Source organism: Diabrotica virgifera, chromosome 7 (assembly GCF_917563875.1).
Source record: "Diabrotica virgifera virgifera chromosome 7, PGI_DIABVI_V3a".
NCBI classification, from domain to species: domain Eukaryota; kingdom Metazoa; phylum Arthropoda; class Insecta; order Coleoptera; family Chrysomelidae; genus Diabrotica; species Diabrotica virgifera.
This window is the reverse complement of record NC_065449.1, coordinates 170,203,186-170,229,215: the sequence shown is the minus strand read 5'-3', so window position 1 is coordinate 170,229,215 and position 26,030 is coordinate 170,203,186. Positions and strand designations below refer to the sequence as shown.

At 33.5% G+C, this 26,030-nt stretch overlaps 1 protein-coding gene across 9 annotated transcripts in view; it reads left to right on the top strand.

The window, feature by feature from the left end:
- LOC126887620 (uncharacterized) overlaps positions 1-26,030 on the top strand; it is a 376,841-nt gene that overhangs the window by 298,503 nt on the left and 52,308 nt on the right. For all 9 annotated transcript variants that reach the window (XM_050655215.1, XM_050655221.1, XM_050655222.1 and 6 more), the window contains 2 exons: positions 10,109-10,316; positions 19,642-19,767. In XM_050655215.1, the coding sequence (XP_050511172.1) occupies positions 10,109-10,316; positions 19,642-19,767 (334 nt within the window). The remainder of the gene's footprint in view (positions 1-10,108; positions 10,317-19,641; positions 19,768-26,030) is intronic.

Sequence of the window (26,030 nt, the reverse complement as noted above, 5' to 3'; positions counted from 1 at the left end):
TTGGGAAAATACCCTTTGAAGCATTGTGATGCAAAATTCTCATGGGCACAACTCGATCGTATGGACGATTTTCAAGATATAGAGGCGCAAACTCGGAAAATTATAAGATATACTGGGTATTCCAATTCCCTGAGTTACTGGTTATCTGGCAACATGTAGAAGTTTGAATCAAAGACAAATACTAGTAGTCTAGGATTTTCTTCTGGCTATCAAATGGCGACCTTTACTTTGACCTTGACCTTCAACGGACGTTATCTTCTAGATTCTAGCATGATACTGCGACAACCGGAGATAAAGCCACGCGCATGAATAAGCCTGTCTCTCTCTCTTCTACGCCCACGTCACTGACCGACAAACGCCAGGACAAATGTTCGATTTTTAACTGGGGTTTGTTATTTTTATGCAGTTTTCGAAAGTTTTCGGAAAGTATAAAGCTATATTTTCGGGATAAAATTCTCAAATATAATTAGAAATAGTCATTACTGCCCTTTCATCATGGTATTATTGTTAGTATTAAATCTTTGCGACTACTCTTTCTAGATTTAAAAAAAGATTTCAACATCGATTATATAACAACATATAATTTAAATCAAGATTGCTTAGAAGGACTATTCGCGGTAATACATGCGATTGGAGGTTTACATGATTATCCATCTCCTTTCCAATTTAAATACCGTCTTCGTAATTTTATTATGGGTCGGAACGATGAAGTTATTTCACTCTCAGCTAATGTAAGTAACCTACCAGAAACAAAAAACATGTCGCCTCAAAACATGAAAGCAGGAAGCTCTTTGAATCTTGATTGTTACAACAATGACGTAGTAGATTCAGTGATGATAGCCGAACCACTCTTTAGTCAATTAAATCTTCCAGTAACTTCAGAAAATGAAAACCATCACACAGATTTTGAAATGGAAGAGTTGTATCATGATGGATTAGAAAATTTAGCTGGTTTCATAGCTTTCAAGCTACGACATAAAGAGAGTTTGGGCAGTTCTACAAATAGTAACACTTCTTCCTCGTTGGTAAATCATCTCTCAGAAGGGTGTTTGGTGAAGCCTTCAGAAATACTTATTACTTACGAACTGTCGTGAACTAGAAAATATTTTTTGCCAATTTAATGGGGACACTATTAAAGTTGGCATCAAAAATTATCAAAAATCTTTATTGGAAAGATCAGTTCATGTTAAAATATCTGGTGATGTGAAAAAACTATTTTTTAGACGTCGTCGGATGTATTTTCGAATGTGAGTTTTGAACCAAAAGTTGAAAGAAAAATCTAAAATACAAAAAAAAATTGCAAAAATCGTTAAGTAAAATAATGAATCAAATGTAATATTGTTTTTTTTTTGTTTTTGTTTTGTTTTTTGTTGTTTTTTTTTTGTTTTGTTTTTTTGGGCCGAGGGATGTGCTCTTTTTCTAGTCGGCGTAGAGCTGAGCGGGAAAAGAACTAATCTCAGGGGATGAGTTTTGCCTGGAGAGTCTTATGACTTTGCACCTCCTAAAACTATCCCAAGACCGCTGGGTACTCCCAACATTGATTGGGGGTGTGTAATCTTTGATTGCACCCTTCTCGTGGTGGCCCTGTTGAAACCAGCTTAGCGGATCTAGACTACATAGATAGTCGATAAACAATCCCTGCGGTAATATGCAGATAGATAAGAGAATAGAAGAGTGGGATAGTAATATCAACTCTAGTTAAAGCAACCATCAAAGCAAGAGTATGTGGAGGCTGTCCACAAGGAGGAGTTTTGTCACCTCTACTTTGAGCAACCTTAATAAATGATCTCAAAAATCTCTCCACAAAAGACTTTTTTGTCTAGGATAAACTGACGATATATCAATCGTCATCAGGGGCAGGTTTGCCCAGCTGGTGTCTGGTAGAATGTAAGCAGCCCCAAATATAGTTGACGACCGGTGTAAATAAGAGAGACTGATAGTGAATGGTCAGAAAACAAATCGCCAACTGCACACAAAGGACAGCAATAGAAGGCTTAAAACCACCGGTGCTTGGAGGAACAGAGATTTCATTTGCCAAAAAAATAAAATACCTTGGGGTTTATACTGATCATAGTCCTGAAAACCACACGGAAAGCTACTATGTCCTTGGGCAAATGTAGAAGAATGTGCGGTGAGAATTGGGGCTTATTGGACCTTTTAAAAAGGGCCAGACTAATGAATGTAATCTAGAATTAGAGGACAACAATAGATCTGAAAAGGTAGCAGTGGAATAGGCTAAACGGCCACCTCTTTAAATCCATCTAAATCTATCTACTTAATTTTGTTTTTGCAATTTTAATACCTTTTTGAAACTTTAGTTTTTTATTATTTGTTAATAAACCATCTTTTATTTGACGCGATTTATTTAAAATTTTCTGCATGTCAATAAACCTCTTAAATTTTTGCAGTGAAAAAACTATTACGTTTTTTAGTACAGTACCTACATAATATATTGTAAAATAAAATCAATGGGAAAGTCCCAGTAGCTGGCTGTATACCATAATTAAAAATTTACTTGTTCTGTATGATAATATATTGTATTATTTTACTGGTATGATTATAATAATTTATCAAAGTATAAATTAAACAGTGTGACAGAACAGACGAACGGCAATTTCAGTTATTTAATAACACGAGAATATATGAAACCGTATAAAACTCTATGCCTTCCCATAAGTCTCCGTACAAGTTTGTCGGGCGCTGACGTCATGCGCTCACCGGTTAAAAGTTGTTCTCGAAGTGGCTTTATCTCTGGTTGTCGTAGTATCATGGATTCTAGTGTTTCGAGGGATTTCAGCATTACATTGACTGCGTTCACCAGATGCAAACACGTTCACAAATGTTTGCGCTTTGATTCTAAACTTGTTGACAGCGAGCTGAACGGTTGGTTGTTTAGGTTAAAATTTGACATTTTGCTTGCTTGGTTTGAACATAACCTAAAATAAATTTTCTCAATAAATACGTTTTTGAATTTATTTTTTTTATTAAAGGAAAAAAGAAAATTTATTTAATAGATAATAACGTAACAGAATGTCTTCAGTAGCTTTTATTTTATATATAAAATCCTTATCAATATATTCTACAATATATACAATTTAAATTCCCGCCATATTTTTTCAATATTCAACACGTTTGCAAAGTTCAACTTAAATATCTTATGTTTGCAAAAATGGCGACCGCTTTCCAAACATGTTTGACGTTAGCAAGTCGTTCAGAACCATAAAGCGCAAACTGATTGCCAACGTTTGCATCTGGTGAACGCGCTCATTGATATAAACAGATTACTCATGGGTTTTTGGGATCGCTAAACACGAATATGCCATCAGAATTGACCTTCGGAGGAGATGGTGGCCAGGGCCACTGTAAGGGACGTCATCTTTTAGAGTTCCGATGGTTTTCGGCATTTAATTGATGCAAATGAATTACTGGATGGTTTTTGAGGTCGCTAAACATGAATATGCCACCAGAACCGACTCCCGGAGCACCTAGTTTACAAGGTCAATGAAAGGGGCTACTGGAGTTTCGAGGGTCTTCGGTACTACATTGACGCAGACGGATTACGCATAGGTTTTTGGAGTTGCTGAAAACGAATACCCCATCAGAACAGACATTGGAGTACCTGGTACCTAAGGCACGTCATGCTTTGGAGATTCGAGAGCTTTCGGTACTAAATTAATGTAAACTGATTATTCACAGGTTTTTGGGGCTGCTGAACGTGAATACGCCATCAGATCCGACCCACGGAGCACCTGGCGCCTAAAGCCATGCTCTAACTGCTATGTTTCCGCCATAACTCGGAAAATATTAACCGCACGAAAAAATTGTAACAATAGAAATTATAGTAAATCATAGTTTCAATAATTTTTGTTCCTATACTTTTTGTCGAAAAGTTGAAAATGGTGGAGATATTAAGCCAAAACGGTTCTCGTTTAAAATCAAGATGACGGCTAACGCAACAGCGGAATTCAGTCGAGATTTTAAATTTACACTACTATTGACCTCCCTAAACATAAGAAAACTAAAATTTGGAGCAGCTCCAAATGCAAGAATAGGTCTGTTATTCGTCTAACCCGACTGGATTTTCCTTTTTTATCAATTTAATGCCGAAAACCCTCGAAACTCCAGAAGATGACGTGCCGTAGGCACAATGTGATTCGTGGGTCGGATCTGATAGTGTAGGCATGTTCTGCAACCACAAAAATCTAAGCGTAATTTAGAGTAATTCATTTGATTCCTCCATTTGATTCCTCCGAAACTCCAGAAGATAACCTGTTTTAGGCACTAAATGCTCCTGTGTCTGTGCTAATCACGTATTCGTGTTCAGTAACCCCCAAAAGCCTATAACTAATAGGTTTGCACTAATGTAGTACCGAAAACCCTCGAAACTCCAGGAGCCCCTTTCATTGCCCTTGGAAACCAGGTTCTCCGGGAGTCGGTTCTGGTGGCACATTCGTGTTTAGCTCACTGCAAAATTAATTTGTATCAATTAAATGCCGAAAACCATCGAAACTCTAGAAGATGACGTCCCTTGCAGTGGCCTGGCCACCACCCGTGTTGAGCTGCCCCCCCCCACTTGCAAAAATTAAAAAACAAATAGCCCTGATTTATGAGCTATTTATGAGCTCTCATATTCCGCAAACTAAAATTTTTGAGCTCGTTCCACTGAGCAGGAATTTAATACCCTAGTGGGGGGGCTGAGTCAGCCCCCCCCCACTACTTAAAAATAGGAATATTGAATCGGTTTTTGCGGCAGAATTACGAGCTATTTATGAGCTCTTGAAATTATATAGTTTCGATTTTTGAGCTCATCCCCTTCACCCCCAAACAACCCTTTAATTGATTTAACTTAAGAGAAAGATGCTGAGAAAACTTAAAATATATCGTATTGCGGATATAATTCATATAGCTTATATACTCTAAGAATAAACTATAAAATCAAGAGCATTTCGATTATTGAGCTACAACCCCTTCGCAAGAAAACCACCCTGTCTTCCCGGCTTAAGAGAAAGTTGTACTTAAAATGCATTAAACTAATTATTTGGCGACTACATATCATTTAATAATTTATAAGCTTCCAAATTACGCGCATTTAGATCAGTAAATTCCAATTTATTTTGTATAGTGCAGTCACTGAAGGTAAAAATCAACGATTACCTTCAATTTCGGTGAACCTTCATCGATTTTCACGAAAATTGGTCAGTAGTTAGAGGATACGTCAAGAAACAAAGGTGACATGGTACCACCTTGCGCCTTTACCCTGAGGGTGGATACCGCCCCTTCTCGGGGGTGAAAATTATTTTATAAAAAATAAATGCACAAATCAATAAAAGAACAAATTAAAAGCAAAATTTATTATATAAAGTTAATAAAATAAGTCAATACGTTTTAAGTTATTAAAGATCAACGATTTTAATTATTTGTGAAAAAAATGCATGTTTTGAAAAGTTTTTTTTAAATCACTGAAAAACTTTAAGTTTTTACAAAAAAGTTAATAGTAGTTTAATTCGTATAGCTTATATTCTAAGAATAAACTCTTAAATCACGCGTCTTTCGATTATAGAGCTACAACCCCTTCGCAAGAAAACGACCCCATATTCCCGGCTTAAGAGAGAGTTGTTCTTAAAATAATTTAAATTAATTATTTGGCGACTACATATCGTTTAATAATTTATGAGCTTGTAAAATATACGCATCTCAATTATCGAATTGCCATTTTCTTTCTGTAGTGCAGTCACTGAAGGTAAAAATCAACTAGTACCTTCGATTTCGGTAAATCTCCATTTATTTTCACGAATTGACAATAACAACTTGGAGTTTTAGCCTGGGGTATATGTCACCCCTTCTCGGGAGTGAAAATTACTTTATTAAAAATAACCCCACAAATCGAGAGAGGGACAAATTGTAAGCAAAATTTGTTATATAATGTGATTAAAATAAATCAATACTTTTTGAGTTATTAAAGATCAAATATTTTAATTTTTGGAAAGAAAATGCATGCTTTAGAGCGATTTTTCATAAATGACTCAAAAACTGTAAGTTTTTACAAAAAAGTTTTCATCACTAAAATTGAAGCTAATAAAAAATATAATAAATTGCTTACTTGGAAAACCCTTTAATGTTAATTTAAAGTAAGTTATTGGTAATTAAATGTATATTTTTTTCCGCGACTGTTCAAATCTAAGGGTTCAAGCTTAAATAACGGGAAAGAGATGCATTTCATAACACTTAGCTACTAAATACTTGTCAAACTACTTAGAAATACCTATGAAAAATAAGATCCAGAAAAAGTTGATTGTATCAAAATCCGCTCACCAATTTTCGTGAAAATGAAAGGAGATTTACCGAAATCGAAGGTCATAGTTGATTTTTACTTTCAGTGACTGCACTATAGAAAGAAAATGGCAATTCAATAATTGAGATGCGTATATTTTGCGAGCTTATCAATTATTAAACAATATATAGTCGACAAATAATTAATTTAAATTATTTTAAGTACAACCCTCTCTTAAGCCGGGAATATGGGATGGTTTTCTTGCGAAGGGGTTGTAGTTCAATAATCGAAAGGCGCGTGATTTTAGAGTTTATTCTTAGAATATAAGCTATACAAATTAAACTACTATTAACTTTTTTGTAAAAACTTACAGTTTTTCAGTGATTTACAAAAAACCTCTTCAAAACATGCATTTTTTTCACAAATAATTAAAATCTTTGATCTTTAATAACTTAAAAAGTATCGACTTATTTTATTAACTTTATATAATAAATTTTGCTTTTAATTTGTTCTTTTATTGATTTGTGCAGTTATTTTTTACAAAATAATTTTCACCCCCGAGAAGGGGCGGTATCCACCCTCAGGGTAAAGGCGCAAGGTGGTACCATGTCACCTTTGTTTCTTGACGTATCCTCTAACCACTGACCAATTTTCGTGAAAATCGATGAAGGTTCACCGAAATTGAAGGTAATCGTTGATTTTTACCTTCAGTGACTGCACTATACAAAATAAATTGCAATTTACTGATCTAAATGCGCGTAATTTGGAAGCTTATAAATTATTAAATGATATGTAGTCGCAAAATAATTAGTTTAACGCATTTTAAGTACAACTTTCTCTTAAGCCGGGAAGATAGGGTGGTTTTCTGGCGAAGAGGTTGTAGCTCAATAATCGAAATGCTCTTGATTCAATAGTTTATTCTTAGAGTATATAAGCTATAGGAATTATATTCGCAATACGATATATTTTAAGTTTTCTCAGCATCTTTTTCTTAAGTTAAATCAATTAAAGGGTTGTTTGGGGGTGAAGGGGATGAGCTCAAAAATCGAAACTATATAATTTCAAGAGCTCATAAAGAGCTCGTAATTCTGCCGCAAAAACCGATTCAGTATTCCTATTTTTAAGTAGTGGGGGGGGGGGCTGACTCAACCCCCCCCCCCACTAGGGTATTAAATTCCTGCTCAGTGGAACGAGCTCAAAATTTTTAGTTTGCGGAATATGAGAGCTCATAAATAGCTCATAAATCAGGGCTATTTGTTTTTTAATTTTTGCAAGTGGGGGGGGCCAGCTCAACACGGGTCTGGCCACCACGTGCTCCGGAGGTCAGTTCTGATGGCATATTCGTGTCGATCCCAAAAACCCATGAGTAATCTGTTTATATCAATTTAATGCTGAAAACCCTCGAAACTCTAGAAGATGACGTCCGTTGAAGGTCAAGGTCAAAGTAAAGGTCGCCATTGGATAGCCAGGAAAAATGCTGGACTAGTAGGTACTTCTATTTAATCCAAACGTCTACGTGTTGCCAGATAACCAGTAACTCAGGGAATTGGAATACCCGGTAAATCTTATAATTTTCCGAGTTTGTGCCTCTATATGAGAACTTTTACTCACAATGCTTCACAGAGTATATTCCCAAAGTCTGAACTAAATCACCTAGGACCTAATTTTCATAAAGTTTGTACAGGGTACTTGTTATTATTGTCTTTGCCACTACCAACTACATATTTTTGCTTTTCATAATTAATTAGTGTTCAGGTGTGTGTAAGTTTAATTTACAATACACCAGAGGAAGCCGCCCAAGTTATTTCAATAATAGAAAATGCACTTAGTCAGCGATAAGTGCTGGCTAAGTCCGCCAAGGGCGGATCCAGGGAGGGGGTACCGGGGGAAATTTTTAAAAATTACTTTTCACATACCTTTGAGTGACATAAAGTTATTCAAAACTTATAGTTCTTAAAATATTATTAAAGTCAGTTCTTTCAATAATAAGTTATTTTTAAGTTATTATTTTTTCCAATGCTTGTCCTGTCACGCCTTGTTTTACCCCTCTTTCTCGATTTTCACTAATTATTTTTTTATGTTCTCATAAGCATAAATATGTACTTGACAGATCTTCACGAATGTTGTTATTGTATAAATAACACTACAATAAAAAGTGCTATAGAAGGAAAACGATGTATTTAAATTCTGATGGATGAGTGGTTAAATATACTTCTCATTTCTTCTTAAAATACATTAGCCATCAAATTTTTGCAGAATATCTCACTTAGTTTGAATGTAATCGACATTTAATATTGCTCATTTTAAAGGTCTTTTCAAGCACTACAAAAGTTATTATTATCATTATACACCTAAAATCGACAGATTCTCTGTTATTTTAAGTTGAATACACCGATTTGAGTATGCAGCAAAAAAACAAACTCTTCTTACCTACCATCTTCCTCTTTGTATTTTAACTAGAAGATTTATGAAGGAACGAATCTCTTTGTTTTTTTTATAACCTACAGAAATATTTTCTATAGTTTTTTTGTTAGATGCATAGTTTTTAAGGTATTCGCAAAAGTTCGTCCGAAAAGGTGTCATTTTTCAATGAAAATGGCTAATTTTCAACCACGAATAACTCAAAAAGTATTCAGTTTTCAGAAAATAATTATAGAACAGTTTTTGCTTAGAATTAGGTTCTCCCCCAAAGATAGAAGCGCACATCGGTATAGGGTAGATTTTGTTTCTTGAGCTATTCCCTACTTACTGTGAAAATATCAAGTAAATCGATGTCCTCTAATTCCTCTAATTAAAAAGTTCTTACAGCAAAATGATTAAAATTATTATTTTTTATTCCAAAGGTTTTTTGCGAGTTTTTCAGGGGCGTCATTTGGGCGTCCAGAGGGGGGCATTTGCCCCCCCTGGCCCTAAAAAATGACTGAAATTTACAAAAAATACATCAATATTCATCATAACATCATATATAATGTATTGTATATATAGTGCTTGCCCCCCCCAACAAAATTTCAAATGACGCTCCTGGAGTTTTTTTAATAAAGACATAAATATTACTTCAGTAATAATTGATAAATATCTGAAAATCTCTGTTTGAACTTATACTTCTTTATACACTATGTCGACATGGTGTTGTTTTGAATAAGTTCCTTTAATCCACTTATTTTATTAGTTGGATTATACAAATTGGTTACGTATTATCATTAAAAGATGGTCATATGGTCTGTTAACCAATCATGGGATATATCAGATTTTTATAAACATCCTAAGTGCTAAAAACATTGTTGCAAACACACGCTTAACACAGTTGCTAGAAATGACATAGTGCAGTTTACCTCCGAGATCCAACAATGCAAATAAAGTGTGAAAAAAATATATTTTTGTTCTTGGTAAATATATTTATTATAATTTTTGTGTCTTTTTTATTTGCCTTTGTTGGGAATAGGATAATTAGTATTAAAATATGATGAAAAGAAAATTAAAAATTACTGTAGAAAATCTGACGTTTTATTAGATTTTCTACGATTCATCAAGGGAAAAGTAATTGCGAGGACACTACAGTTCATAAAAAATGACATATTAACGATATTTTTTATTTTTGGCAATATTTTAACTTAATAAAATTAGCTTAATATTCAAATAAAAATACAATTAAATTGTTTAAAATATAATTTATTTCGTTGAAATCATAATAATAGAAGTATAACTTCTTACTTGCGTACAAAATAGACACACACTTTTTGTTTTAACTTAACTGCAATACTACATTGATTCTTTTTTTGTGTTGTACTCGATCAGGAAGAACTATATAAAGTACAAACCGGCATTGTTCTGTTGCAGGCTATGGACACATCTCTCCGAAAACGTCATGGGGAAAGGTCGTTACCATATTCTACGCGATCTTGGGAATCCCATTGATGCTCCTCTGTTTATCCAATATCGGCGATGTCATGGCCAGTTCTTTTAGGTTTCTTTATTGGAGAGTGTGCTGTTATATGTGTCAGAAAAAACCGAAAAGATTGAAGAGAGGCAAATCCGTCCGTTCAGAGTAAGGGTGTGAAATTTATGTATAGGAATATACAGTTGTTTCAACGGATCTTTACACAAATGTACTGATTGATTTGCAAATAAGTTAAATCAAAACATTAAGTAAAACTACGTCGAAATGTACTGTCAATGTGATTATTAGGAAATTAGTTCAGAGAAATAAGGTTTTTGTCGGGACACTTGAGCAGCCAGGTTGCAAATGGATTTTTTGGGTTGTATATCTAATACAATATAAATACAAAAATGCCCGTCAGAGTTCGGACGAGAAACTTAGTTATTAACAAATAAGGGCCAAAAATGGCAGTTTTCTCGTTTAAATCGCTACAGGTAAAAATAGGGTAATTAAATATCTTCTTTATAATATTCTTCTTTTTGTAGATGAGTCAAGGTTTAAAATGGCTCTTTTTGAATTTTGGTCCGATCCCTTTTTGTTTCGGAAAGTGCAAAATAAAACTAAAATTTGAAAAATAAAATATGTGCCATAACTTTTGCGAAAATGGCTCTAAGACTTTCATATTTCACGAAAAGTTGAGTCGAACATTCCGTATAGTGCACAAAAATTTTTAAGACGATTCGTCAATTAGTTTAAATTATTCGTCAAATAGCAAGCAAAACAGATCGAAGATAAGTCACTAGAGATAGCGGGAATAGAGCGCCTCACGCTGGCCTGCATTGATCGGGGTAGGATTTCATATGGGAGTCCGTGTACCCAAGACTCCCATATGATAAGCACTTTGCTGATTGAGAGCCCCTATAGCGCATCAGAGTGCTATCGGGGGGTAAGTGGATGGTCTGGAGCATTGAAGCGGGGTGGAGTGATTCCTGCTTACGGGAGTTAATCCTCCTCGCCCCAATGAATTGTATCACCCGAATGTCATTCTTTAGGGGTGAGCAAGTCTCTCAGGCTGGGTTAAATCACTATGCTTGCTTGCTTGCTTCAATTAGTTTAAATTTTATTCAGTTTGTTTATCGCAATGAGCTTTTTTTTCGCAATGTTATTGTTCAGAAAATAATAATGACATAGCAATTCTGTGGAAACCACATGCAAGAATAATAGCTGTATTTTTAAAGTATTGAAGAAAACCATTAAAAAGTCGTTTTTATCACTCCGAAAAAAGTTTAGTAAAATAGAGTCATTTTTGGCTTATAAACAATTTGAATACCTTTGTTAATATTGACTATAGAGTAAATCTACTTTAGGATTTCAAAAGCTCGTATTTTTATACGAATTTTCAGAGAAAAAACTTTTTCCCTAGGTTAATTAGGTTCAAAGTTAGCCACTTTTATTATTTAATTCGCAGTTACTTCTATGTATTAATGTGATATTCAAAGATCGGTGTGCTCAAAGCAATTGATTAGATAATTAATTAATTAATTAAATTTAATTTTAATGATGCACTTATGATTTAATCACACTATTTAATGCTCTAATCTCAGGGTTTTATATTCTCGTGCTTCAATATCTCCTTTGCTTTACATATGATAAATAAGGTCAAAGACTAACGGAATAAAACACATATATGGTACAAAAACATCTATTGAAATAAATTCACCCTCAAAATATCCTCTAAAAATAATATCTCCTATTCTGATTATTGAAATACTCCTACCACTATCTAAAGTACTTATTGAAATTTGCGTTATGAATAATTCTACAAAAAAAAAATAAAACTGTCTCTCGGATGATGAGTTGTCCAAATTCTTGTCTCTGGTCGCCTACAATTTACTCTTAGCAGCCCCCTATGTAGTCAGCAATCTCGCAACAAACTATTGCAAGCCTATTGTCATCAATGACCCCCTACAGATGCACGTATCTTTCAAAAAACAATGCTAGCCTTTTCTCCTCTCAATAAACTGAATCTATTTCTCGTTCCGGCATGCAACGGTGACTCTTGGAATATAAGTAGAACAATATAACTTACAATGCTTTACGTGATGAGCCTCCGTCAGGACACTTATTTCAACAAACTCACAGCTATTCATTTATCTGCCTTACTACTTCAGGAGACTCTCAGAGATCACCACTATTCGACTTGACGATCATTTAACAACTATCGTCTAGAATCACATTCGTTTAAAGGCCAGCACTAAACAGTAATGTTGAAAAAATTATTCTACCGTAAAATTAAATTATGTAAAAAATTATGAAAGTCCACTGACAACGATTCCAAAGAATTAAAATTCCAAATTGTCAATGTCAGATTCAACACCAACTTTTCCTACCATTAGAAATTTCCTAAAACTAATTACATGCCAATCGGTTTTTAAGGAGATTACATTCATTTAAATTTCTAAATACAATTGTTCCCTAACCCGGTCTCATTGTCCAAACACATAACCACTTCCTTATCATACTAACTGTACAAAGAAAATACTTAATCCCTATTTAAATTTTGTTTACCTACGGCCATCCAAAGATAATTGACTTTCATTTCTTCGAAATGAATTTTGGTATATTTTTATTATATGTTTTAACTTTTCTAAAATATTAAGATCGAAACCATATTAATTCAAATTTTACATATCTTAACAGTATATACATAAAATTCTCCTGTAACAGTGTTAGTTGCCATACTACTCCGAAACGGCTTAGCCGATTTTTATAAAATTTTACACGTTTATCCTCTATTACGTTGAAGAGGTTTTAATCTATTTTTTATACCCATAAGTTATAAGGGAGGTTGCCCCCTGATATTTTTTTTTATTTTTTTGGACAAAATTATCTTCTTTAATTTTATATGATGTAGAATTAAAAAATACATACAACCCTTAATTTTCACTCTTCTATCACCAATCCCTATTTGTTAATAGCCATCTATATATTTACATCTATAAAATTCTCCTGTCACAGTGTTAGTTTCCATACTCCTCCGAGACCGCTTGACCGATTTTTATGAAATTATATATGTATATTCGGTAGGTCTTAGAATCGGTCGTAATCTATTTTTCATATCCCTGAGTGATAAGGGGACTTCTCCCTAAAATTTTTAATGTTAGGTGGGGTTGTGTGTACATAACGTACTCTATAAGACTACGAGTACATACAAATTAAAAAAATTATAATTAAGATCCATTAACAAGTTCCAGCGATATTAATTGCAGCATATGTTTGCAGAATCAGTTTCATTTTTTGAGTGCACGTATTTTAGTAATTACCCTCCACCGACCACGAATTAATTCCGTTCGGACGCTATTTTTAAAGCTTTGTTAACCACTTTGTTGAGGTTCAAAGTTTACTCAAACTTTTACACATAACGTATATATCTTTAGCTTCAAAATGGCTTTAGTTAGGTTGCTTAATTGTTATAAACAAAGTAGCCGTCAATTAAATAAAGAAAAGTGGCTAACTTTGACCGTAATTAACCTAGGCGAAAAGTTTTTTCTTTGAAAATTCGTATAAAAATACCAGTTTTTCAAATTCCATTGTAGTTTTAGCCTACAGTCAATATTAACAAAGTTATTTAAATTGTTTATAAGCAAAAAATGACTCTATTTTAGTAAAATGTTTTCTGAGTGATAAAAATGACTTTTTAATGATTTTTTTAATGCGTTGAAAATATGACTATCCTTTTTTCATGTTGTTTTCACAGAATTGCTGTATCACTATTATTTTCTGAACAATAACATTGCGAAAAAAAGCTCTTTGGTATAAACAAATTGAATAAAATTTAAACTAATTGACGCATCCTCTTAAAATTTTTTTGTGCATTGTACGGACTGTTTGATTCAACTGTTCGTGCAATATGAAAGTCCTAAATTCATTTTCGCAAAAGTTATAGCAAATTTTTTATTTTAGAAATTTTAGTTTTATTTTGCAATATCGGAAGCAACAAATAATCGGACCAAAATTCAAAAAACGCTATTTTAAACCTTGCCTCATCTACTAGGGCGGATGCAATTTCGGCCGGAAAAAGGGCAGGTACTAAAAGCCGGTAGGTAAATTCGGCCGGAGGTTTTAAGTTGCTTCCTTATCTCATAGGTATTTTCGGCCGCAAATCAAATAAAATAACAGAATGCTTTATATTAAAATATTTCTTTATTTCAATAAAATTATTACATCAACTTATTTCTATAACTTAAGTAAACTTAAAAAACGTTTAGATGTGATACAGATTTAACGAAATTAATTCTAGAAATATTGTCAGATCGAAGCATATTTACCATGTTTTCGATAAATTTTAGTTTGTGTTTTACTTGTTTGTCTTTAATTTTTGCTGGAATATTTAAATTTTTTATTTTTAAATATGCATCGATCTGACAATCTTTTAATTTTTCTATAAAAATAAATATAGAAGGGCGACTTGAATAAAAACTAGAATTAAAGTGCGAATGGAATGATTCGCAGGCATTTGTGGTTCTTTTAATTGATGGGTTTTCATATGCCCATATATTTGGTGGAAAATGAGATTCTGGCGCTATGTAGTTTTCTAATAAATAGTCTGCGTATTTATCTATAAGTTTATGGTCCGGTTTGCATGACATGAGATCAAATATGAAACAATCTTCAACTTCAGAGGGGTCTAAATAAGTTAGCCCAAAAGTATGAGTAAGCCATTTGCTTTCCTCGCAGTTTTTATCTTTATACATTTGGGTTAACCCTAATGATTGTATTTTCCTATACCACGCCTGGTGCAAGTGGAATCTACAACCATTTAGTTTGGTTTTGGGAAAGACAACTTTTAATGCGTTATGAATTGCGATTTCAAAATCCACAAATACCTCCTTCGGTTCAAAAACAATATTATAAAGTTCAAAAATTTTAGATTTTACCAACAGAAAAAGTCTCATATATGTGTCACTGGTCTTATTGGGCAACAGACAATACAAAAGAGGAACATAATGCCCATTTTCCAGTCCATGGATGGTAAATAACTGATAAAAATATTTTGTACAATAAGAAAATGTGCCATCCATGTAAAAATCTTTCATTTTACATAAACTTATTATATTTGTATGGCAAGAAAAAACAATGATATTATCAGCTGTGCTGTTAATAAACAAAAAATTTTCACCTGTTGTGGTTTTCGGTCCATAACTATCGAGTACAGAATGTACATCGTGAATATCCTTAGGCAGGGCTGGTAAGAGCTTACGGCGGCTGTTGTACAAATTTCTTCTTATTAGACTGACATCTATCGATGACAAATTCTCTGGCAAATGATTTGAAAGAACGCTTTGAATAATTTTTGAAGGTTTCTCCGATATGTCTTCCACAGCTTTGCGCTTGCATGAAGTCGTCACTATTTTTCTCTCCAACGTAGTTTCATCGGACTCGTGGTTGTGGATTAATTCACTTCTAGTAACTGTGTATTCCGCACCAACAGTGTACAGTTTGGCTAAACATCTTAAATTTTTCTTTATACACCTCCAACGTACTTCACCACTTTTTAATACGTCCTGTTTACAAACCTGAAACTTTTCTACAACTAGTAAGTCACAACCGCGTGAACTCTTAATTACTGAAACAGATGCCATCGTATACAAATAATATATTTTATGCTTTCTATCGACTAGTAGCTTCAAGAAAAACAATACTACAAATACAATACAAACTGACTAGCTATAATAATTTTATACCTGTTATTTGTGAATTTTACAGCGGCGTAGGATTAGGTATTTCCAAATAAATACACAATTAATATTTTACAGAAACTATTAAGCGTAATTACCAATATTTTAATCTCATCGTAAACATCAACCCCTCGGCCGAAATTACCCCTGTCATAAATGGTACCCCCTGATTTATGCAGGTAGGCCAAGGGATTACCGGCCGAAATTACGCCCGCCGATCTACTAAAAGAAAAATATTATAAATAAGACATTTAATTACCCCATTTTTACCTGTAGCGATTTAAACGAAAAAACTCTCATTTTTGACCCTTATTTGATAATAACTAAATTTCTCGTCCAAACTGTGACGGGCATTTTTGTATTTATAACGTATTAGGTATATAGTACCCAAAAAACCCATTTGCAACCTGGCTGCTCAAGTGTCCCGAACATGGTATACTTTTGCCTTATTTCCCTGGTGTAAATGGCTATTATCTCGGCGGACGTTTTTTTCACTATTAAGCAGATCACCGACTATTACTAATATAAAGATAAATATAGAACGGTAATAATTAAATTAAAAAACAAAAAGTTCAGTAATTTCGAAAATAAACAAATAAGTTTCAGTTCAACAGAATTATAGCCAGACTTATGAAGTATAATGTCAGTTTGTAGGTTAAAAAATATTACTTGTCTTATTAGCTTAAAAATAAATAATTACCTAAAGTAAGCAAATAAGAGAGCAACAGTTATAAGCAAAGACTAAAGTTTAAGTAATACTAAAAACCATTTTTAAACACAACAAATCCACCAATCTCACTGAAACCGATAAACGTCAAAATTCTTAGTAAATAGTGCATCAGAGACATGCCGTATCGCTTATCCTTGTTTAACTTATTGTGGTTTCTCTGGATAATCGGCGTAATTTTGCGATACTAGTTTCTGTGAGTAAAAAAGAGACCTAGTATAAAAAATAATTCTGAATAATTTCATGCATGTGCAAAGAGCTGTTGGAACAACTGTATTTTTTGTAGATATATAGTGGATTTATGCTTGGTTGCACCAATAAGCTTCGCCCAGCTCAGCTTATAGATAGGGCCGATATTATTATTGTTATTATTACTGAGACAAAGTTAGATGCAATCCACGTGGCAATCCGTCATTGTGGTAAACTGAAAATTGACCTAAGACTCAATGATGCAACGCGTATGTTTCGTAAGCTAAGCTTAAGGCACATTTATTTATTTTATCAACGAACATGCCGTATTACAATTAATGTTACACTATAAATTCATAATAGTACCTATTAGTATGATACAATTGACCCAAAAGATGGCATAACCCAGACATCCAAAATGAAAGTTTTCGTCTAATACCAAATTGTTCTATATGGTCCACATAATGTTCAGAAAAAAGTCACACCATTTTGAGCGTCGGGTTTGGGGGACGAGGGGGAAGAAATCGGGAAATTAGTAGTTTTTTACGTATTTCGTCAATATTTCTAAAACTATGCTTTAGCTTAAATAATGTTCTATACAAAAATGTTCTACATAAATTTTAAAACAAAAAAGATCCTATATTATTATCCTATAATTGTTATTAAATCAACGGTTCCAGAGCTACGTAGGGTGAAAAGTGGAGGTTTGCGATACTTTTTATATTTTTTGGGCAATTGACGATGATTTTGGGTGGTAAGGTTGACGTTTCTTTAAGGACCTATAACTAACATACAATCGGCCACTGAAATAGCAAATCCTGTTAAAGAAAATTTCTTTCATTAGTAATAATATTATAAATTGCTCAAAAAATATAAAAAGTATCGAAAACCTCCACTTTTCACCCTCCGTAACTCTGGAACCGTTGATTTTATAACAATTATGTATAGGACCTTTTTTGTTTTAAATTTTGTCTAGAACATTTTTTGTTAGAACATTATTTACGCTAAAGCATAGTTTTAGAAATATTGACGAAAACTTAAAAAAGCCACTAATTTACCGACTTCTCCTCCATCTCCCCCCCAAACCGGACGCTCAAAATGGTTTAACTTTTTACTGAACAATATGTGGACCATATAGAACAATTTGGTGTTTGTGGAAAACTTTTACTTTGGATGCTTGGGTTAGGCCTTTTTTCGGACCAATTATAATATACTACCCCCGTAACTTTGGAAACGTTCATTTTAGAAGGATTATGCATGGGCCTTTTTTATTTCAAATTTAATGTAGAACATTTTTGTATAGAAGGTTGTTTATGATACACCGCATGGTTTTAGAAATATTGACGAAAAACCTAAAAAACTACGAATTTACCGATTTCTTCCTCCTCTCGCCCCAAACCCGACGCTCAAAATGGTGACTTTTTTCTGAACATTATGTGGACCATATAGAACAATTTGGTGTTGGAAGATAACTTTCATTTTGGATGTCTGGGTTTGGGTCTAGTTATACCATACTATATATCTATGGTTACAATACAAAAAGCTATTTGACTATAAAATCACTGATAGGTCTGCATTCCGCGTATAAAAAAAAGTTGATTTAATAGCAAGCTGAAAATTTGTTAATAGTTTAAGGGTATCTAGTCGGATAAACTTTGATATATGGGAACACTGGAACAGGAGCAGTTTTAATTGTGGAACAGGTTAAAAATTTGGAACGGTCAGACCACGAAAACGGCACATTTATTTTGTCCGACAGAATAGACTTAAACTCTCCGAACAGAGATTAAACTTTCTCATGCAAAAATTAGACTGCTATTTATCACCTGTCATAATTCCTGTCATTTGACATATTCTACATGTTTCACTCATTAAAACGCCCATTTGGTGATAAACAGCAGTCTGATTCTTGCATGAGAGTTTAATCTCCGTTCGGAGAGTTTAAGTCTGTTCTGTCGGACAAAATACATGTGCCGTTTTCATGGTCTGACCGTTCCAAATTTTTAACCTGTTCCACAATTAAAACTTGCCCTGTTCCAGTGTTCTCATATATCAAAGTTTGTCCGACTAGACACCCTTAAGCTATTAACAAATTTTCAGCTTGCTATTAATCAACTTTTTTTTCATACGCGGGATCCAGACCTATGAGATGTTGAATTGCTTAATAAAAAAACCTAGTACAATTACTCAAGCCAAGAGTACACAAAACCTGACGCTTGAATGAGTCGAAGGTTGCAAAGAAATCTATGTTATTATATTGATTGGCTAGTCTGGCATTTATTGATATGAAGTTGTTAAATCCAAATGTGTAAATGCGATCTATAGGGTTATGAAATCTAGCTGTAGACCTGGTAGGTCTAGATGGAACGTGTATATTAATTTTATTAAGCAAAGAAGAAGCAGCAGCTCTACCATGCAGAATATTGTAAAAAGTAATAGGATCTCTCTTCTTATGACGCATAGGAATGAGTGGCATATTTAATATATCAAGTAAATATGCATCATTGTAGTTGTCCCAAATGTTTAAATTTGAAAGCAATAGTGAGAGTTTTAGTTGACATACTCCTGATACGTGTAAAGGTGGAAAAGAATCAATATAATGTGAATTTATATGTTAATATCGCTAAATTTCCCAGCTTGACTAGTTTCATTTCTTTTTATCACACAACTTAATATATTTTCCATCTTTTGTGCTATTTTGCCGGTTATTAGCGCGCTCATCACTGTACAAAAGATTAAAGGCTAACATATACAAAAGAAAAGTTACAAATTCTATTATTATTGCATGTAAAAAATTGATTGTTATTATTAAAATTATAATCCTTAATATACTTTCTAGAAGCAGGGGACCAAGACCAAGATATGGCTCTTTTAGAGATAGAAGGTACACCAAAACACCGAGACCATTTGAAAAACGATTTGGAGAACTGGGAGGACCTCATTCCCATTCTGATACTGAGTTAAGGTAAGTCGTAATAATCAATAAAAAAGCTCTGCGCTTCCATCTGAGTTAAAGATATTGTCAAATCTGTTGCACAGCTCTGAATATTACTTTTGCCGCAGTGACTGAAATCTTACTCATACGATAGGTTGTCTTTTTAGTTTTGCATATAGCCATAAAACAAAAAATATATAGACTTAAAGTACTTTATTGCTTTTCAAAATATGTCCCACCAAGATCGATACACTTTTGCATACGTTCAAACCAATTGGTAAAACAGTTATTCCAGTCTTCAGCTGACACCTGCAAAATGGCTGTTTTAAAGGTGTCGATGGCTTCTTCTGGCGACTGGAATCGCCGCCCACGCATTGAATTCTTGATTTTTGGGAACGTTAAGAAGTCGTTTGGACTTAGGTCGGGGCTATACGGTGGATGGTTTAACAATTCGATGTTTTGAAGCTCCAAAAACTCGATTGTCTTTTGGGCAGTGTGAGCACTTGCATTGTCATGCTGTAGGATGATTCGACGTTGTGTGTTGCTTTCTCGGAGTTTCGCGATAATTTCTGGTAAACAAACGGTTATATACCAATCAGAAGTAACCGTTCTTCGATCTTCTATTCTAGAGCAATTGTTGCCACATGATCAGATTTTGACACAAAAGTTGCGACCATTTTCTTTGACACACTTCGAGGACGGATCACTTTTGTTGGTTTTTCCTCATCTTGAAACACCCATACAGCTGATTGGCGTTTATTTTCCGGTTGGTAGGAGTAAATCCAAGATTCATTGCCACTAACAATACTATAAACGTTTTTTGAGCTTCCTTTGGTAAACCGTTCCAATGTTTTTCGACACCAATTAACGCGAGCCGCTTTTTGCTCTTCTGTGAGCAAATGAGGGATCCAACGGCAAACCAACTTCCTAACACCCAGTTCATCATATAGAATCTGTTGGATCGAAGTCTTTGAAATGCCCAATGATGCTTGTATCTCCCGGTATGTTACACGGCGGTCATCCTTAATTAACTGACGAAACCGCATCAATGTTTTGCAGCGTGACTGATGATTTCGGTGGACCTGGCCTGGATTCGTCGCTGAGACTGGAGCGACCACGTCTAAATTCGCAATACCAGCGGGAAATAGTTGACTGATACGATGCTTCATTCCCAAACACAGAAACCATTTCAGCGTGACATTGCTGTTGAGAGAATCCTCTCCGAAAATTGTAAAAAATTATTGCTCAAAAATGTTCTCGGCTAAGATCCATTTTTCGACCGACTTGCTTATTTCAAAAATTAACTGTATCTACACGACTTGTTGTATCGCAATGAAATTCTCGATTTATGTCTACAAAAGATTTAGGTTACGTTTGTGTTGGAAGATTTCAGTGGTGGCGCTCTCTAAGCGGCTATATGCAAAACTTAAAAGACATATGTATCTAAAGTATCCCACGTGTTCGTCCAATCTATTATACATATATCCCTGCCACAACTTCTTCTTTCGATTTTTGTTTGTAAGTTGTATCTGTTCGAACTCAGTGTGACGCATGACATGTACCTACAAGGAAAGCCATTTTTCTCATCTTAGTAGATCGGATTAGTTATGGCTGGGTAATAATTTTCACTCACGTTGGTCGTTTCACTGGATCAGCTTCATAGTTCAGATTTCACATCCATACGGCAGTACGAATCAAACGTAACATTTTAGACTCCGAAATTTTACCTGGATGGCCAACGATGGGTGGCACAGAACTTTGTCAATGGACTTTTGAGTAGTCTCAAGTACAGTTATCAGTTTACCCCACAACCAATGCAGGCACAGTTATAAGAAGAATATTCGCATGTAATAATAGATATTTCGAAGAAAAGGAAATACCTTGAGAAGAATGAGATAGTTATAAGAGATTTAGTAGGTGTGTTAGTTTCCCCTTATATAGGTAGGAATATATTTTTTTGGACTAAATGAACAAGTGTTAGGTAATTAAAAAACTCGCACCTAATATTATAGGCTATTGATTATGTATTTTAGAAAGGAACTACAACGTTAACGGGGTTTTATTGTTTCGTATAGTCAGTGGACCTCTAAACATTAAAAAACCGCGGAGTGCTACCATTTAAAGGGGTGCGTTTTTCAGAAAGGGGTGAATTAGTCCCTAGGCACAGGGCGAATTAGGGTGAAATCTATGCACGTTTGGTACAAACACGTCTACAGGAAAAAATTTTCAGGTTAAATTTACTATCGAAATATCACATTTTAAAGTCAAAAATATTTTTTTTTACAAAAATATATTCAAAAGAAAAGCAAGGAAAAACACTAAAGGTAGCATTTTTGTTTCTTGCCCTATAACTTTTTTCCACGGGGATATAGGTATAGACATTGCATCACAGAAAAAAAACTTTCATTCTTCTTCTTTAAAATGACGTTTGGTATAAGTCTTTATGATTTATAGTTTCCAAAATATGATTTTTCAAATTTCGCCACTCACAACAATTTTGGGCCATTTTCATTGTTACTTCGCAAACATTGTGCTGTAACTTTTTTTTACGCAGCTTTAGGTATATACAATGTTACATTTAGTAGGAAGAAAAGTCAATTACCTTTAAAATGGTCTATCGTAGAAGGCTATGTGACTATTTTTAAGCAAGATTTATGGTTTTTCAAAATTGTATACTCTTAATGATTTTTGATATAAGTACTTTACGATTATTATTAAATTTCTCATTATAACTTTTTTATTGTATATTTAGGTATATATATTGTGCAATAAAAAGGAAAGCTTATTTTCTTTACTTTAAAATGGTGTATTGTCAAAAATTCTAGGTCCGTTTTTAAACAAGATATGCTTTTTCAAAGTTTGACAATATACACATGCAATAGGTCCCACCAAGTTGGAACCATATGGAAAACTTTTTATTATTAACTATATGAAAAAATTATTCTTTATAAAATGCTCTGCATAGTCTAAAACCTAAGATGTAATCATCAGATATAAAATTTTCTCAATAGTGTACGAGGTATGTTAAAAAATATGAATTTCCCTCAAGAGTAAAGTAGGTACCTTTATATTTCACAATATCAAAAAGTGTTATTAAGAAAAGTTATTTGGAATTAAAAATTATGTTACAATATGCAATTATATTCTTCTAATTGAAAAAAAAAAATAATTTTTTTTCTCAAATTACGGATACTTTTGGATATCCTACGGATAACTTGTTTAAAAATAGTCCTAGAGGTGATTGCAATACACCATTTTAAAGTAAAGAAAATAAGCTTTTTTTTATTCCAGAACGTATATACCTGACTGTACAGGAAAAAAAGTAAAAAAAAATAATCATAAAAAATATCAAGAATCATTAAAAGTATAAAACCTTGAAAAAGCATAACTTGTTTAAAAATAGTCGTACCACCTTATACAGTAGGCCATTTTAAAGGTAATTGACTTTTCTTTCTACTAAATGTACCATTGCATATACCTAGAAATGCGTAAAAAAAAGTTACAGAACAATGTTTGCGAAATAATGGGGAAAATGGCTCAAAAATTCTGTGAGCTGCAAAATTTGAAAAATCCTATTTCGGAAACTATAAATCCTAGAGACTTGTACCAAACGTGATTTTAAAGAAGAAGCATGGAAGTTATTTTTCGCTGAAGCAACACCTATACCTATATCCCTGTGGAAAAAAGTTATGGTGCAAAAACAAAATTGCTTCCGTTCGTGTTTTTTTCTTGCTTTTCTTTTGAATGTATTTTTGTAAAAAAAATACTTTTAACTTTAAAATATGACATTTCGATAGTAAATTTAACTTCGAACAATTTTCCTGTAGAAGTGTTTCTACCAAAAAAGTGAATAGAACTCACCCTAATTCACCCTATGCCTAGGGACTAATTCACCCCTTTTTCAAAAACTCACCCATTTAAATGGTAGCACTCCGCGATTTTTTCAAATTTAGAGGTCCATTGACCATATGAGATAATAAAATCCCGTTAACGTTGTAGTTCCTTTTAGCTCTCTTATTTTGAACATAATCAATAGCCTATTAACTGGTTAAATTCAAATTGCACAAATCAGATTGCACGTTTTCGTAGTAACCACAATTCATTTGTTTGACAGTGTGTATTTCCTCTCTCTTGATCTTTATTTCAAAGAAATGAAAATATCAACTTCAGATTTTCAAATAACTTATATTCTAATAATAGGATAAGTAAGTACTGAAAAAGAGGATAAACAAACTGTCATATATAATGCAGAGTTAATAAGGATAATGTAATCGACGCGTGAAAATTTTCATGTCGACACATCGCGTAATATGATGATTTTTTTTTATAAATATTTTATTTGAGTTTATGACAGCTTCCTATTAATACTCAATCACAAATGTCTAATAGAAGTTTATGCATAAATTTTGTGATGTAAGCTATACGATATAAAAATGTTGATCAGTAAACTGCTGTAGGAATAGGGAACTTGCACAAAATTTTAAAATTGGAACAAACTATAAATCATAACAAAACATGATTTAAAATATATGTCAAAGAAAAAAGTTGTTTTTATCTTTCGTTTGGCCCCTTAAGACGTATAAAATGGAGAGTAAATTCAAATTATAGCAGCCAGTCCAAAATGCGCCTTTGAGGTCCGCACCATTAATTCATTATGTTTGATATTCGTTTACTTGTTGTAATCATTTTATGGTGTATCTCAGTTTTATAAATCTTCAAATAGTTTTTGTGAACTATATATTTCATAATATTTGAGTGATTTTGTTACGACACTTTTTTTAAATGACAGAAGAGGGTTTTTCTAAAGGGCAGTATGACACCTTATATTATAATTAGCTTATTTTATAGATCCAGAAAAATATTGGATAGGTAAATATTATTCAATATATAATGTACATTCACCAAAAGTCATATTATCTTTTTGTTCAAAATACACTTGATAAATAAAGAAACTATTAAGCAGACAACAGACATTAAATAATTAAATTAAAATTACTTTCACATACATGAAGACCAAAAGATAGAACAAAAATGCATTATCCCTCTACAACAATTTGGGTTTAGAAATATTCACGCAACATTAGACCAGGTCCACAGAAATCACTGATCGAATAGAAAAAGCACCAGAGGAAAAAGTAGGTTCGGCAGTTTTTCTTTTTCTGGATGTTGCCGAGGCTTTTGATAAAGTCTGGCATGCTGGGCTAGAATACAAACTGAATTTAATTTTACGTAAGTAACATAGCCAATTACTAAAATCGTATGTTAGTGAATGATTGTTTAGAATAAAATATGAAGGTTCTTACTCTGAATTGAGAACAATTGGTGCTGAAGTACCCCAAAGTAGTGTTTTAGGTCCATTACTTTATCCACTGTACACCTATGATATACCAGCTTTAGATATAACCATAACTCACCACAACTGATACGTTTGCTGGTAACCAAATATATTAGCAGTTGATGATGATGAAATTGAAGCAAAAGTAAAATTGCAAGAGATACTCAATGAGGTTGATGCTTGGACCAAGAAATGGCGTATCAAACTCAATGAGACTAAATCACTACATGTAGATTTCACCAACAAGAAAATAAATAAAGCACCAATAGTACTAAATGGCACTACTGAATAAACTTAGATGTCAGACTGGGATGGAAAGAACACATCAAAAAGAAAAAAATAGAATGGAACATCAAATATAGAAAATTGTACTGGCTCCTCGCAAGAAATTCAGAAGTGTCAGTATATAATAAGCTCATCATATATAAACAAGTATTGTTTATATATCATGAGCAGTCGATAGAGAGAGATTTCAGGAAATTGTAAACATGATGACGACCAACGTCTGAATACAGACACGGCACCTAAAGAAGAAGAAGATTGAAGCCGGTTTGAACATATGGCATACGACTGTGGGGATGTGCCAGTGCGAGTAAGATCAAAATGATCCAAACTTTTCAGAATAAAGTACTAAAAGACATTGTAAATGCTCCCTGGTACATAAGTAGCATCCTGCACTAGGTGTGGAAATGGTGGCAGATTTAATTAAAATATTCGCAAAGGAGCATGAAAGCAAACTTCATAACCATGCAAACGTAGAGACTATTCAACTCCTCAAGAGAAGTAAATCTTTCGAGTTGGTGTAAAATCTTTTGAGTTAGTGTAAATAGTAAATATTAGTGTAGAGTCACGTGCGTGTTAAGTTCTAGGTTTAAGCTGGCCAAAAAAAATTCAGGAATACCATTGGGGAGAACTCAACAAACATTAGTTGTAAGATTATCGTTAAAGAAAATTAGCT